Source organism: Diceros bicornis, chromosome X (genome assembly GCF_020826845.1).
Source record: "Diceros bicornis minor isolate mBicDic1 chromosome X, mDicBic1.mat.cur, whole genome shotgun sequence".
Lineage (NCBI taxonomy): Eukaryota > Metazoa > Chordata > Mammalia > Perissodactyla > Rhinocerotidae > Diceros > Diceros bicornis.
Genome location: NC_080781.1, coordinates 41,688,725 through 41,700,887, shown reverse-complemented (window position 1 = coordinate 41,700,887; position 12,163 = coordinate 41,688,725). Strand labels below are relative to the sequence as shown.

At 38.4% G+C, this 12,163-nt stretch overlaps 1 protein-coding gene across 9 annotated transcripts in view; it reads left to right on the top strand.

Annotated features, from left to right (window-relative positions):
• Nucleotides 1-12,163, top strand: part of ZNF182 (zinc finger protein 182) — a 26,368-nt gene extending 14,205 nt beyond the window's left edge. The window contains exons 3-5 of one of the 9 annotated variants that reach the window (XM_058535771.1): nt 4,705-4,831; nt 5,146-5,238; nt 9,936-12,163. In XM_058535771.1, coding sequence (XP_058391754.1) covers nt 4,705-4,831; nt 5,146-5,238; nt 9,936-11,566 — 1,851 coding nt within the window. In that variant the 3' untranslated portion in view covers nt 11,567-12,163. Of the gene's footprint in view, nt 1-4,688; nt 4,851-4,941; nt 5,021-5,142; nt 5,239-9,932 lie in introns of those variants that run through there. The other 8 variants (XM_058535769.1, XM_058535770.1, XM_058535768.1 and 5 more) reach the window with 8 other exon arrangements.

The following is a 12,163-nucleotide window of genomic DNA, read 5'->3' as shown; positions in this document are numbered from 1 at the left end:
CAGCCTCTGTATCAGCACACCTGTACTAGGTCACAGTAACAGCTGCCGCCAATGTCTCAGTCCCTGGGGAGGTGGTCCCAGCTGCCTCCTGCCTCCCTAAGATGCACCCAGAGCCTATCACATGAGTCTCTTCACCAGAGGACTGTGCACCTTTCTTTGTGGTGATTGTGTGTTGCTTTTTGGAACAGGTGAATTTGTGTGTGGGCCCTTTAAGAGCAGACTTTTCTTTCTCTTATGTTTGATAGCTTTTCTAGGGGTATCCCCCTTGTTTTTAATAGGCAGCAAAGCCAGATATTATGACACTTGTCTCAGTTGTGCTGAGTTCAATAGCTGCTTATTGTGGCAAAGCTCTCCCGCTCAGATCCCCCACTCCTCCAGGAAAAGCTTTGTACCTTACGATTGCTCCTGGCCATGGAGCGCCATGGCTACAACGTGGCTTTTTTCCTCTTCAGAAAGGTATTTCTGCCTTTTCCACCTCAGTCAGCGCTGTCCCTTGTTGTGGGGGTTCTTTTTATCCAGTTTCCAGTTCTCTCTCAGGGGTAATTGTTCCAAGGGTAGTTGTAAATTTGTTGTGTCCATGAAAGAAGGTGAGTTCAGAGTCCTCCTATGCTGCCATATTCCCAGCAATCTCTCCCACTGTCTTTAAATTGCCTTTTTCTTGTTTCCATGTTCACTTGATTGCTGCAAACCTTTGACTGTTTTCCAGAGTTCTAAGTTGGTTCTGACAGTTTCTGCTTGTTTTTTTTTTTTGTGAGGAAGATCAGCCCTGAGCTAACATCCGTGCTAATCCTCCTCTTTTTGCTGAGGAAGACCAGCTCTGAGCTAACATCTATTGCCAATCCTCCTCCTTTTTTTTCCCCCGCAAAGCCCCAGTAGATAGTTGTACGTCATAGTTGCACATCCTTCTAGTTACTGTATGTGGGACGCAGCCTCAGCATGGCCGGACAAGCAGTGCGTCAGTGCATGCCCAGGATCCGAACCTGGGCCGCCAGTAGCGGAGCGCGCACACTCAACCCCTAAGCCATGGGGCTGGCCCTCTGCTTGTTTTTTAATGTTTCTATGGGGAGATGAGAGCTTAGAGCTGCCTACTCTGTCATTTTGCTGATGTCATTGTGGGGTGAATTTCTTATCACCTGAAATAGTTTTTCATTTTCTATTATCCTTAAAGAAGCTTTGAATGTATCCTGACTGTCTGTATCTGTTTGTTTTGAGGACAGTGTTGGAGGTTGGGGTGGCTTGCATGATTCTGGGTTCAAGAGCACCCTCTTTTGTCAGTGAGGCAAAGTGCAGTTTCCTTAACGGCTCACTTTCCCTCGGCACTGTGGAGAGCCACGATGGGTGCTCCAACTTGTTTTGTTTGTTTTGATCATTCTTTGTCTTACATGACCCTCAATTTCCCTCTGGTTTTTTCCTTTCACTACCCAATCTCCAAATGGTTCTTCGTTGCTCCTTTTTACCCTCTGCTTCCTTAGAGGGAATGTTTTTTTAGTGACTGCCACCTTGGGTTCCACACACCTTTCCTATAGCTGGTACTCTGACAGATCTGGCCAGTTTGTCCGTATTTTCATACTTACGGCAGATTTTCTCTTTCTAAGCATGATTTGAGCTCATCCTTAGGCTCTCTGCTCCCCTCTTCTGTTCTCTTGACTGTTTTTTCAGATCCTTCTCACATTCCAGAAAGGTTTATAGCAGTAGTTTGAATGCCAGCTGAGCTGGAATTTGGTATTTGTGTATTACTTATAGGTAATTAGAAATTTGTCTTAGTCTCTATATTCTATTATAAGTTATACTGAAGGTATAGGTTATGTGTGGTTTTGTTTGTTCTTCATGTTGATCTCTATAGTCTTTTGGAGGATATGCAGGGAGATTTGGATTTACATAGATGCAATTGTTCTAGATTACCTGGAAGCTCCTTTTTTTTAATTAAAAAAATTAAGGTATAATTTGTATACAGTAAAGCAGACCCTCTTTAGTGTACAGTTCTGCAAGTTCTGACAGCTCATACAGTAGGTAACCACCACCACAGTGAAGATGCAGAACAGTTCTGTTGCCTCCCAGTGTTTCCCCTTTGTAGTCAATCCCTTGCCACACCCTGGCCCCTGGTAATCACTGATAGACTTTGAGTTTCTGTACTTTTGCCTTTCCTATAATATTATATAAATGGAATCATACAGTATGTAGCTTTTTGAGTCTAGCTTCTTTCACTTAGCCTAATACATTTGAGGTTCATCCATGCTGTTGCATGTATCATTAGTTCTTTCATTTTTATTGCTGAGTATTATTACATTGTATGGATTCCAGTTTGTTTATCCATTCACTGGTTGAAAAACATTTGGGTTGTTTCCAGATTTTGGTGATTGCAAATATAGCTGCTATATAAATGTCCATGTATAGGTTTTTGGGTTTATGTAAGTTTCATTCCACTTGAGTAAATATACTTGTGAGTGGGATTGCAGGGTTGTATGGGAGTATATGCTTAATTTCATAAGAAACTGGCAAACTGTTTTCTAAAGTGGCTGTACCATTTTGCATTCCTGTCTATGATATGTGAGGGTTCCAGTTGTCCCGCATCCTCACCAGCACCTAGTATTGTCAGGTTTTTTTCCCATTCTAATAGGTGTGTAGTGGTATCTCATTGTGGTTTTAGTTTGCAGTTTCCTCATGACTAATGATGTTGAGCATCTTTGTATGTGCTTATTTGTCATTTGTATATTTTCTTTGGTCAAGTATCTCTTTTTTATCCTTTTTTTTGTTTTTTAGTTTTGAGAGTTCTTTATATTTTCTCAATACAGCTTCTTTGCTGGATGTGTTATTTGTAAATATTTTCTTCCATTAGTGGCTTTTTATTCTCTTAACAGTGTCTTTTGAATTTTGGTGTCACATCTAAGAAATATTTGGCTAACCTAAGGTTAAAAAGATTTTCTCCTATATTTTATTTTAGAAATTTTATAGCTTTAGATGTTACATTTAGGTCTGTGATCCATTTTGAGTTAATTTTTATATATTTTGGAGGTATGGATTGAAGTTTTTCTTTTTTTTTTTTTTTGCAAATGGATATCCAATTGTTCCAGCACCATATTTTGAAATGGGAACTCCCATTTTCCATTGAATTTCCTTTGCACTTCTGTCAAAAATAATTTATAAGTATAAAGATATAAAGTACATTTAATTATAACAAACATGGAGTACAGTTTATAAGTGTACAGCTTGATGAATTATCACCAAGTGAATACCCCATGTAGCCACCCCCAGGTCAAGATTAGAACATAATCAGGACCTCCAAATCCCCACTCATGCCCTCTCCCAATCAGTACCACCCCAGAAGGTAATCACTATCCTGACTTCTAACGTCATGGATTGGCCTTGCCAGTTCTCTTACTATGTATAAATAGAATCATGCAGTATGTACTCCTTTGTATCTGGATTCTTTTGCTCATCAGTACATCCGTGAGATTCATCTGTGTTGGATATGCAGTTGTCGTTCATTCATTTTCATGATCACACAGTATTCCATTGAATGACTGTGCCACAGTTTACCCATTGTGTTGTTGAGGAACATTTGGATTTTTTCCAGAATTTAGTATTAGAAATAGTGCTGCTGTGAACATCCCTGTACTTGTTTTCTAGAGCACATGTGCATGATTTTCTGTAAGGTGTGTACCTAGGAGTAGAATTGCTGGGTCATAGTGTATGCAAATCATTAACTTTAGTAAATAATACCAAACTGTTTCCCCAAGTAATTATACCAGTTATATTCCTACTAACAGTGTGTGGGAGTTCCCATTTCAGCACAATCTTATGGTATTTTAATCTGCTTAATTATAACCTCTCTGGTGGGTGCATAGTGATGTCTCCATGTGGCTTAAACTTGCACTTACCTGAGTGCTTATGGGGTTAAGTACATTTCAGTGGTTACCTGAGTGCTAATGAGGTTGGGTGCATTTTCTTATGTTCATAGGTCATTTGGATTTTCTTTGTAGTGAAGTACCTATTCACATCTCTTATCTTTTTTTCTCTGTTGTTTGTATGTTTCTTATTGATTTGTAGGGGTTATTTTATATGTTCCAGATCAGATCCTTTTACCACTTATGAATGTTGCAGATAATCTCCCCATCTATAGCCTGCCTTTTTACTGTCGTACCTTTAATCTTGTAACATTTGTAAGTCTTTTCCTTTATGAGTAGTGCTTTTCATGTCTTGTTTTAGAATTCTTTCCCTACTCCAAGACTGTGAAAACATTTTCCTATATTATTTTCTAGATACTTTATTGTGTTACCTTTCACATTAGATTTACAATTTACTTATAGCTGATTTTTGTGTATGGTGAGAGTTAGGGGTTAAATGTCATTTTTTTCCCATATAGCTATCCAATAATCCATCTACATTTATTTGAACCCATCCTCATCCTCTCCTCACTGTTTTGCAGTGCCAACTTTGTCATAACTCAGGTGTCCATACGTATTTGGATTCTCTTTTTAGTTCTACTGGACTATTTGTCTATCCTTGTGCTAATACCACATTGTCTTACATATTCTATTACTTAATGGAATGGTTTTTCTGTCATGATTCGTGATTTTCCCACAAAGTAGGCATCCTGTATTGAGTCATCATCACGAACTGGGAACCCAATCAGCAGTTCCCCTACATTCCGTCCTCATCCCCCAGTGGTCAGCATTTTAGAATAAAAGGAATGTGCAATTACAGGGACTTGTGACATTTGAGGATGTGGCTGTGGATTTCACCCAGGAGGAGTGGCAGTACCTGAACCCTCCACAGAGGACCCTATACAGAGATGTGATGCTGGAGACCTATAGCAACGTGGTCTCCGTGGGTAAGAATGGCTTCCTCAGGTAATTTCACTGTTTATTATTATTGTGTCCTATAGAGGGCCTTTCCTTTCTCAATTTCCAAACTCAAAGGTTTCTGAACTGCTTAAAGAGTTTGACATTGAATTCAAGGGATTAAAGTTCCTTTTCCCCCTCTGCTCTCCTGTCAGATTGTTTGTGAACTCAAAACCCAGGTGAAATGGTTTGACTTTACTATTGTGTCAAGTGATAGGTCCCTTGTGTTGCCCCAAACTCCAGCTTCCTCTTTCTCAGAGACTCTGAAGACCGAGGAGATATCGCTCTAATTTCTCATTAGCAGGGCAGCAGGTTACCAAACCAGACCTCATCCTCAAATTGGAGGTAGAAGAGCCATGCCCGGCAGAAGGAATAATCCCAATTTGGAGCTTTCCAGGTAAGTGGGATTGACCCAGGCTATGGGGACATGAGGTCCCAGCTTGCCAGTCGAGGGTGAGGATCTCTGAAAGGGCTTTCAGGAATATCTTGGAAAGGTTATGGCATTTGACCTTGGAGGACAGGGACATGAACACCTCAGACATAAGACTGACACCCTTTCCCCTGTCCCACACCTTTGAGACCACTCTCCTTAAGTTGGTGCTCACCCACAAGTTTCTGCGCAGTTCCTTTGCCCCGTATATAAGTGTCGTGTAAATGCCAATCCCCTGCCCCCAAGCCCTGCCACTTCTACCATTTTCATTTTTCACTGCCTTATCTGAAGCCAGGCCACATTAGTCACAGGCCTAGATGCTAATGCTCTAATTCCAGATTGGATTACCTGATTCCATTCAGCTTAGATATTCCCATCAGATTTGCTTTCTTAAAACATCTTATCTCTTTTTAAAAATAGCTTTATTGAGATATAATTCACATACCATAAAATTCACTCTTTTGACGTATACACATTCAGTGATTTTTAGTATATTCATAGAGTTGTGCAGCCATCACCACTATCTAATTCTAGAACATTATCATTACCCTCCAAATGAAACCCCTATCCCTTATCAGTCACTCTCCATTCCCTCCTTCCTTCATCCTCTGGCAGCCACTAATCTACTTTCTGTATCTATGGATTTGCCTATTCTAGACATTTCATGTAAATGGAACCATACAAAATATGGCCGTTTATGTCTGGTTTCTTTCACTTGGCATGTTTTCAAGGTTCATCCATATTGTAGCATGTATCAGTACTTCATTCCTTTTTACGATGGAATGATATCCCACTGTATGGATATAACTTTGTTTATCCATTTTGTTAACACATTTTGTTTATGTGTTCATCTGTTGATAGACATTTAGCTTCTTTCCGCTTTTTGGCTATTACAGATAATGCTGCTATGAACATTCACGTAGAAGTTTTTGTGGTGATGTATGTTTTCATTTCTTTTGAGTACATACACAGGAGTGGAATTGTTGGACCATGTGATAACTGTATGTTTAACATTTTGTGGAACTGCCAAACTGTGTGAATATCCTATTCCTCCGAAATTTTTACCCAGTGGTTTTTAACATTCACTGACGATTCTTGCCTTAATCAATTATTACTAAGATGGCTGAGGAAAATGGTGAATTTTCTATCATTCCTTCTACATTTTTAAGTTGGCACTCTTCTGTAAAGAACTCTCCCTTGCCCTATCTCTATTAATTAATTAATTTTTGTATCAGTATGGACACAGATTTTTATTTTTCAATGTGTTATAATCCATTACTGTCTACTGTTGTTATTCATTTTGATGTTCAAATTGTCTTCAGTTTGGCTAGTAGGAGTCCCTTCAGGCTGACTCCTCTGTCTTTTGACATGTCCCCATCATTCTCTGAGCACTTTCTGGCACAAAAATATATTCCAGGTTCATATTGTACTTTCCCCATTTCAGACCTGGAATCAGCAACTTCTCCAAGCATCTCCGATTCCTTCTAGTGAGGAATGGTATTGAGAAATTAGGATCTAGGTGCTGGGTGTGCTCAAAGCTACTCGGATTCTTGTTTCTTATAATCTACAGATGATTCCCTTCCTTCTGTCTTTTTTCTCTGGTATTTCTTTTTTAAGAAACTGAGTCATTTGTCCTTTAGTTTCCACATTCTGGATTTTTGCTGTTAAGTACTCCATGGTGGTATCTGACATATTCCTCTGTCCCCTGTTTTTCTTGTAAATTGGTAGTTAGATCTCAAAGCTTGATCAGGGTTTTATTTTTTTCTTTTAGCAAGGTCACTTCCTAGCTGGTGTAACATACTTCCATCAGGAGGCATCGTAATGCATGGTTGTTTCTTTTTTCTATGTCATTGGTCATTGGTGATTATTGCTTACTATTAATTCATTAATGGTTGCAAAGTGGTGATATTGTAATTCTGTCATTCCTTCTTTGTCAATTAGCTGGAATATTTCTGTAAAGAGGGATTGCCCTCCATCTATCATTTGGTTGTATATGAGTTACATATTGTACAGAATAGGTACATAGTATACACATGAGTTACGTTTTGCCATTTATTTACCAGTTTTCAAAATAATGAGTTGGTTTTGTAGCATCATTCAAAGGTGACTAATATGTCTTTTTTTGAGTATCATTTATGGGCTTATGGATTTAAACATTTTTTATGTTTTAATCCATTGCCTTATCCTTATTATGAATCAAACTGCCCCATCTCTGGCCAGTGGAAACCCTTTCAAGGTGGCTCCTGAGTCTTTGGTAGCTTCCTTGCTTTCTGATGTTACAAGATGTTCCAGGCTCATTTTATATATTTCCTGTCTCTGACCTGGAATCAGCCATTTCTCTGAGGAGCCCTGGTTCTTTTTAGTGATAATGTTTTGAGACGACAATTTGGATGTTAGGGAATTGTTTCTAGGCCTTTCCATCAACCGAGCTGGGAACTATCTAAAAAAAGATTTTTTAAGAGAAAATACATCATGTATTCAAATTGATATTTCCAAATCAAATTATGGACTTAAAGGTTTTTAATTTATTAATCTTACATCTGATGGTAGTATTGTTAGTATTTTTCTGAGACTGCTGAATGTGTGTAGTGAGTTAATCATGTTGGTGCCATTGAGAATCAAGACTTTTCAGCATGGTTGTTAGGACATACAGATGAGGGGATATTTATTATTATTAGGGGATCCTTTTATATTCAGTTTTACTTTATGACTATATGAAATATTTATAAAATATTTACTTGGTTCCAAAGTCAAACCTAGAAAACAAGGTATATTCAAAGAAGTCCAGCTTCATTCCCTCTCCATCCCACTCCCTTCCTTCCCCCATAGGTAACCATTTATTAAAATTTAAAGGTTTATCCTTGCATTGTTTTTCACAATATGAGCCTATATTAATATATATCTGTATATTTGTTTCCTTCCTTAGAAAAATGTTAGCCTACTATGCATAGTTTTATTCAACTTCTTTTTTTCACTTAATATTCAAGGACATGTTAAATATATTGAGATATTCCTTATTTCTTTTTATAGTAATATAGTGGCTCTTAATAATCATAATAGTAGTACTTGTTGTTATTGTTATTGTAGTAGTAGTGTAGTAGTTGTTATAGTAAACGTTTGAAAGCACTTCCTATGTGTCATGCATACCCTGTTATAAGTAATTGAATCCTATTGACAAACATTTGGATGGGCACTATTATAATTTCTGTTTTCCAGGTGGGAAAGTAAGATACAAATAGATTAGACAACTTGCCTAAGGTCACAGAGCAAGTGAAAGGTTGAGACAGGATTTGATCCTGGGCTAGAGAGCCCATGACCCTAGCACATGTGCTATGCTGCTTCTTACTACCTAAGGAAGTCCAGATTTAGGAGATCCTTGGTGGAGCTTGGGTCCCATCAAATGTATTTTGTAAAAGCTTTTCCTGTGATTCTGATGTTCACTCCTGGTTTAGAACTAGTGCTTTACTATCCAAAGAAAGGAAGTAACAAGAAGGGAAACCACAGATGCATGATCCATTTTAAAATTCAGTATTACTATCGTAAATGTTAGCCTTATTAAATCTAAGTGGTAACACGAGTTAGTTATTGTACTCTTCTTTCAACTTTTCTGTATGTTTGAACATTTTCATATAGAATTTGAGGAAAAAGTGAGAAGAAAAGTAAACTACAAAAAAGGATAAAAACTCAGTATATGTGCAAAAAGTATTTACCGTATTTTATGAACTTCAAGATACCATTGATTTTAAGACACATCACTAAAAAAGAAAAATTGCCACCACTTAACTTATGACATGTCATTGATTGTAAGGTGCATCTGGATTCAGATATGTTAAAATGTGGACTAATATACATCTTGCAATTTATGAAATATAGTATATTAAAGGCAACAATTTGCAATTTTAATTTTCTAAATGAGTGGTACAGATGACCGACTACTTTAGAAATTAATGAAAATTGAAGTTACAGAGGAAGATCAGGGTAAGCTTTTTTGAAAAGACTGAACTGCTTCTTGAAAGATTTCTAGATTCTGAATATAGCAAAATATGGAGGACTGGAGTATGTGGGTGATGGAACATGGAGAAGGTTTTGCAGTTAATAAGAGACAGTTTTTAGTGGAAATAGTGTAGACAGGAGCAGAAGGTGGTGTTGAAGAACAGTGAATGCAAGCTTGGATGAATAGAAAAGTGAATCCAGATTGGGCAAAGATCTTTAGGTTTTTCTTTGTTTTGTAAGACTAATTCTTCTAGATCTTTCTCTCATTTACTGAAAATGTGGATTCAGGATTGTTGTAAGATTTGAGTCCATGATTCACACTGTTGCATTTCTACCTAGGTAGAAATAGTATAAGTCAGGTACAGTTAAGAGTTCATATGATAAATGAAGATAAGGGGTGATAAGGTCCCCAGAGTTGATGGAAATCAGAGATGATGCAAAAGTAGAGGTAAGAAAGACTGAGGTGTCAGGGTAAGATTGTTCTTGGTAACAAAAAGGCTAGCAGCTGGGAGTTTAGTAAAAGAAGAGGATTTGATGTCAAGATTCTCTCTCCAGGAACTCTGATAAAATGAGATAATAGTAACAGCTTTCATATGGCAGGGCATTTCTAAAGAATGTCCATTCCATAATGTTAAAGTATAAAAATGGTTTATTGTACTTCTTTCTAGAAGAAGCCTGCCAAGTTGATGAACGGATTGAGAGACAGCACCAGGATGACAAAGATAAATGTTTGTTGATGCAAGTTAGATTCCCTGACAAGAAATCAGTTACCACCAAGAGTGACCATGACTATGATGAATTTGGAAACACACTTCACCTGAGTACAAACCTTGTTGTTTCAATACAAAGACCCCATAAATATGAGTCATTTGGAAATAATATGGTAGATAATTTAGACTTATGTAGTAGAAGCTCTGCAGGAAAGAAACATGATAATGGATGTGCAAAATTATTCTTCCATACTGAGTATGAGAAAACAACTCCTGGAGTGAAACCCTATGGATATAAAGAGTGTGGAAAGGCCCTCAGGCGAAAGAAAGGTCTTAGTCTGCATCAGAGAATTAAAAATGGAGAGAAACCCTTTGAATGTACTGTGTGTAGGAAAACGTTCAGCAAGAAGTCACACCTCATTGTACATTGGAGAACTCATACGGGAGAGAAACCCTTTGGATGTACTGAATGTGGAAAAGCCTTTAGCCAAAAATCTCAACTCATTATACACCTGAGAACTCATACAGGAGAGCGACCCTTTGAGTGTCCAGAATGTGGAAAAGCCTTCAGAGAAAAGTCAACTGTCATCATTCATTACAGGACTCACACAGGAGAGAAACCTTATGAATGTAATGAATGTGGAAAAGCCTTCACTCAGAAGTCAAACCTCATTGTCCATCAGAAAACCCACACAGGAGAGAAGACTTATGAATGCACTAAATGTGGGGAATCCTTCATACAGAAGCTTGATCTAATTATACATCATAGTACTCATACAGGGAAGAAACCCCATGAATGTAATGAGTGTAAGAAAACTTTCAGTGATAAGTCAACTCTCATTATACATCAAAGAACTCATACGGGAGAGAAACCTCATAAATGTACTGAATGTGGGAAGTCTTTCAATGAGAAGTCAACCCTCATCGTGCATCAGAGAACTCATACAGGAGAGAAACCCTATGAATGTGATGTGTGTGGAAAAACTTTCACCCAAAAGTCAAACCTTGGTGTACATCAGAGAACTCATTCAGGAGAGAAACCTTTTGAATGTAATGAATGTGAGAAAGCATTCTCTCAGAAATCCTATCTCATGCTACACCAGAGAGGTCATACAGGAGAGAAGCCCTATGAGTGCAATGAATGTGAAAAAGCATTTTCCCAGAAGTCATATCTCATTATACATCAAAGAACTCATACAGAAGAAAAACCATATAAATGTAATGAATGTGGCAAAGCCTTCAGAGAAAAGTCAAAGCTTATTATACATCAGAGAATTCATACAGGAGAGAAACCCTATGAATGTCCTGTATGTTGGAAAGCTTTTAGCCAGAAGTCACAGCTCATAATACATCAGAGAACACACACAGGAGAGAAACCCTATGCATGCACTGAGTGTGGCAAAGCCTTCAGAGAAAAATCAACATTCACAGTACACCAGAGAACTCACACTGGAGAGAAACCCTATAAGTGTACAGAATGTGGGAAAGCCTTTACCCAAAAATCAAACCTTATTGTACATCAGAGAACACATACAGGAAAGAAGGCCCATGGGAAAGGCCACACCCGAAAGTCAAAGCTCATTGCACACTAGAGAGTAAATCAACAGTGCCTGTTACATACACTGAAGGAAAGCTTTGTTGATTTAAGTAACATTTTAAAAGTATGTTCTGACTTCTGGTTTAAATATGGGGAGTAAAATCAGCATTTTTTCTTTCCATCTCAGGCTTCACCCAAAAGCTACAGGGAGAAAAAGCAGCAGAAGTGTAATCTCTGTATCTGACAAAATTAGAAGAGAGCGGAAACCCTGATGAGAGGCCTGCAGAGGCAGAGGAACTTAAGCACCAGCGCAGGAGATCTCAGAGCAGGGAACACTCACAGCTGCAGATGTGAGATAGCACTGGGAAGGAGTCTTTGCTGAGGTTTAGGATATACTGAGTGCAAGACCATACACATACATGGTAGCAGTAAGAGAGGGCATGGGCAGGTGGGAGGTAGGAAGTTTCCTAGATCCATTTGGGTCCTCAACAAGGAATCACTCAGACAAGCCATACTTACAGAAAGTAGCCTGTACTCATGGGAGGAGCAGTTGGCGGGGGCTAGGGCAAGAGAAGGGAGTGCTCCTTGTGAAGAACCCTACAGCTGCCCCTATTTACTGACTCAGGAGAAGTCAAGTTGAAAGAACAACCAA